At 36.3% G+C, this 4,558-nt stretch overlaps 1 protein-coding gene across 1 annotated transcript; it reads left to right on the plus strand.

Annotated features, from left to right (window-relative positions):
* Window positions 1–1,775: 1,775 nt before the first annotated feature.
* On the plus strand, window positions 1,776–2,733 carry LOC105307071 (olfactory receptor 5F1-like; the record flags this gene model as incomplete). The annotated part of the gene is made up of 2 exons (XM_011382434.1): window positions 1,776–2,338; window positions 2,379–2,733. Coding segments are annotated over 2 exons (918 nt in total), but the record flags the coding sequence as incomplete, so codon positions are not given.
* Between the last annotated feature and the right edge of the window lie 1,825 nt (window positions 2,734–4,558).

Here is a 4,558-nt window from a genome sequence, read left to right on the forward strand (position 1 = left end):
TTTATGGAATATACAATGGAATAGTACTCAACCATTAAAAAAATGAAATCTTAGCCATTTGCAACAACCTGGGTGGACCTAGAGGTTATTACGCTGAGTGAAATAAGTCAGACAGAGAAAGATAAATAAGACCTAGAGGTTATTACGCTGAGTGAAATAAGTCAGACAGAGAAAGATAAATTTCACTTATAGGCAGAATCTAAGGAACAAAAAGAATAAATAAATCAGAAACAGATTCACAAATACAGAGGACAATTTGATGATGGCCAGAGTGGTGGGGTTTGGGGAGCTGGGAGAAAGCCATAAAGGGTTAAAGAAGTACAAAGTAGTAGCTGATAGATGGCCATGGGATAGGGAGCACAGCAAAGGGAATGCAGTCAGCATTAATGTAATGGCTAGATGTAGAGCCAGAGTAAAGAAAGAGCAATCAAGGGAATCATTTTATAAACTATATAAATGTCTAACCAATGTACTGTATACTTGAAAAGAATACTAAAATAAAATTTAAAAAAATAAGAGTTGGATTAAACTTACCCAAAAGACACACACACACACACACACACAGACACACAGACACACAGACACACACACACACACACTCACTGGAAAAGAAAGGGACGAATAATAATAAAATAATAAACAGTTAGTGGGCTTGACACCTATTTGAAATAGGTAAAATACCAAAAGAGAGGCAGCATAATAAGAAATTACTTTTTTTTTTTTTTTCCTTTGGCAAACGATTTTAAAGTAACAGAGATCAGGAACAACTTCGTGACGCAACACACGATTCCATGTATTTCCATATGACTATGTTCTCTTTTCTCTTGCAAATGGGAGTTACCTTTAGAGATTGACTCCACAATTAAACCCTATAATCTCGTCCCCATGATTATCCATTTCTCTTTATGGAAAACAAAATAAAAGTGCAGCAATATGTACTTACTCAGAAGGTGTCTCAAATCTTTCAAATAAGTCATGCAAATTTTCACTGCATTTCATTTCATTTAAAAAATAAAATTCTCCTTTTTGTATTTTTAATTTTCAACTGAGAATCCATATAAAAAAAGAAAATCACACAAGTGAGAGTGTTCTGGAAGCTACTGAGGATTTGGTGCTGTTATTCACAGTGGTGAGCAGGTACAGTGTCTGATGCTACATGACATTAATTTGATAGTGTGCTTTCTAATGAGAACAGTTATTTGGTTGTGTTTAAAGGACTACAAAATCATTCTTAAGGATATAATAGATGTTCGAATATTGATCATTTAAAATAGTCAATGAATTCATTGCTTGAGTTACATGAGAATCTTTGGGAGGCAATGCATGAATTTTGGAGTTAAAGATTAATCAGAGTGGTATTGAGGGGAAAAAAATAGATTTGAGTTAAATCCACACACCTGTTCACAGAAGGGGAGATATTTCCACAGATTATCTGTATCTTTTGTATTTGGGGTATGGGAGGGTAGAGAAAAAACTAGAACAACATGTGGTGCATTTGCAGAAATTGAGGTGAAGTGTGTGGACTTGTCCAGTGCTTTGAGAGGACTACAACCAGATTTAGTAGATAATTGCTTAATAAATTTACATGCTTGTCCACTTGTCCATTAATTTTCCTCTTTCTTCACTCTATTTACTAAGCTATATTACCCTAGGTTGTTTTTTATCCCATGTGTGAATATCCTCATCAACATTTTTACGATTTCCTCTAATCGCTGGACAGAGAAATATCTACACCTAATTCAAGTTTAAGGAGACTCTATTTGTAATAAATTACAAAAACAAATTATACTTTGGTGACTGAGTTCATCCTGTTGGGATTGGCAGACACGGTGGAGCTACAGATCACCCTCTTCTTGCTGTTTTTTGTGGTACACACACTTACGGTTTTGGGGAATGTTGGCATGATCCTCTTAATCAGGGCTGACTCCCGACTTCACACACCCATGTACTTCTTCTTGGCCAACCTGTCCTTTGTAGATGTTTGTTATTCCTCCACCATCACCCCAAAGAAGAGGGTGGATTTACTGTCTGGGAAGAAAACAATCTCCTTTGTTGTTTGCTTTGTGCAGATGTACTTCATCACCTTGGACACGACTGAGTGCTTCCTGTTTGGGTTAATGGCCTACGACAGTTATGTGGCCATATGCAAACCTCTGCTTTACTCCTTGCTCATGTTCAGGACCGTTTACCTTAAAATGGAAGCAGGAGATTTTACAGCAGGGCTGTTGAACTCCATCATTCACACAAGTTATATAAGCAGCTTGCCATTCTGTGGCTCCAATGTCATCCACCACTTCTTCTGTGACAGCCCTTTACTTTTTAAGCTCTCATGTTCTGAATGAAATGGATGAATGAAAGCACCACTGGATGAATGAAATCACCATTTCCACTTTTGCTGGTGTGAATATGATTGGGGCTCTGCTGGTCATCCTCACCTCCTATTCCTATGTTCTCTTCTCCATCTTTCGCATGCATTCAGGAGAGGGGAGGCGCAAAGCGTTTTCGACATGCGCCTCTCACCTGACAGCTATAACTCTGTTCTATTCCACCGCCATCTATACTTATCTGAGACTCAGTTCCAGCTACTTCCAAAGTCAGGACAAAGTGTCTTCTGTGTTCTACACAGTGGTGATTCCCATGTTAAATCCTCTGATCTACAGCCTCAGGAATAAGGAAGTAAAGGTGGCTTTTTGGGATGTAATTACCAGAAAAAGAATTCCTTCATTTTTGTGATTGGTTAATTTTCTAAACTAGATAGAATATTTAATAAATTTTCAAAGTCTGATTCTAGCCAATGATTGTTTATTATAATATTTGCTAAGTAATCATGTTTTGTAATACTCAACTAAATTATCAAACTTATGTGAAATGATGAGACCTTCATATCATCATTCTATCTCATCAGTAGGTCTTAAGAATTGAGGATTATTCGTAATAAAATCTTGCATTGTAAAAGGAAGATATTGACTGTTTAGAGACAAAATTCACAATATCACATGAAACTAGCCATTGAAATTACTTGTAATATCCATTTGTTATTTCCTCATACATTCCTTTCCACCATTTGATTTGTAAGTGATTGTTATATTTGCTTATGTCAAATGTGTTAAATTTAAAATACATAACCATTTTTAAGTATTAAATGATCTCCTGAGAAGATAATTTTAAATTAAAGAACTGTAGTTTTAATTGCAGCTGTAAAATACCCAGCTTTTATTTCTCTTATCGCTCTTATACACATACATATTTCTTAAAGAATAAGTGTGAATTTGTGCAAAAGTGTGCTATCAGGACACTTTTGCCCAATTAGAATGTACCAATTAAAACATTTCTCCTACACCCTTCTCTTCTCCTCAAAAGTTTCCAATTCTCTTACTTTGTTTCTCCCAGACTGACACACACACAAATCTATGTGCACACATATTTGGCTGCTTCAAAGAGTTCGGGGTATGAAGAGTTCAATGGATGAATCTGACACATATTCTTTAAAATAGGCTCCTAGATATCCTGAGTATGAACATCTTTTAAAAATTTTCAATAAAAATCTATGAAACTAATCTTAATATTTAAGCTAAGCATTATTAATATGAAGGTAGACAGGAAATTAGCTTAGTAGAACCGGGAAAGAACTGAGAGGGAGCCAGGACTTGCTCAGGACACAGGCAAATTTACAGTTTTGGGGTTGGGATATTTCTCAGTTCTTTTTTTTTATCCTTGTCATTGAAGTCACACGGGATAGAAGTTGTGATGTACAAGTCATCCGGGATGTGGCACAGCATATTTATGGTTTATCACAAAGAGGTCACCCAGCTTGACCATTCAATAATGTCCTCAATTGTCCACGTAGTTGACTTAGGCCAGACGGATGTTCGTGAAGGTATCGGTGGTATCTGAGCACCCATGGGCCATGCTCTCAGTCTACAGGTTGGCAGTGTTACCTGCTATGCACCAGCTGGCAGCTGTTGGCTGCATGCTTTCTGCTTTCCCTGTCTTGAGTATTTAATGAAACCATACATGAAAACAAGATCTTTTACTTGTAAACACTAATACTATATTTCTTCCACTAAATGCTTTACTTTGCAGTAAAAAAGAAATAGAAACAATGTGTGGGAGATGAATCCAGTTATTGTGAGATTTGGGGTTTTAGACACTTCATAATTTGAGCCGCACTCTCTGCTCTCAAGTTCAGCTCTTCTACATTTAATTAGTCTCATGAATGGACCTTGAGATGATCATGCTAAGTGAAAAAAGCCACACAGAAAAACTTGAAAACCACATGATATCACTTATACGTGAGATATAAACCTAAAAGCAATAAACAAACATGACAAACAGAGGCTCATGGACATGTACAGTGGTTACCAGATGGTAGGGAGGAGGTGCCTGGTACATGAGGTAATAGGTTTCAAATATGTGGTGACAGAAAGAAATCTATGGGAGGTGATCATACAGTGCAATATATATATGACTTGCTGTTGAATTGTATACTTGAAACACTGGATTTTGTTAACCAATGTCACTATAATAAAAAAAAAATCAACTTAAAAAATAATTAATC

The sequence above is a fragment of the Pteropus vampyrus genome, unplaced genomic scaffold (assembly GCF_000151845.1).
Source record: "Pteropus vampyrus isolate Shadow unplaced genomic scaffold, Pvam_2.0 Scaffold474, whole genome shotgun sequence".
Taxonomy (NCBI): domain Eukaryota; kingdom Metazoa; phylum Chordata; class Mammalia; order Chiroptera; family Pteropodidae; genus Pteropus; species Pteropus vampyrus.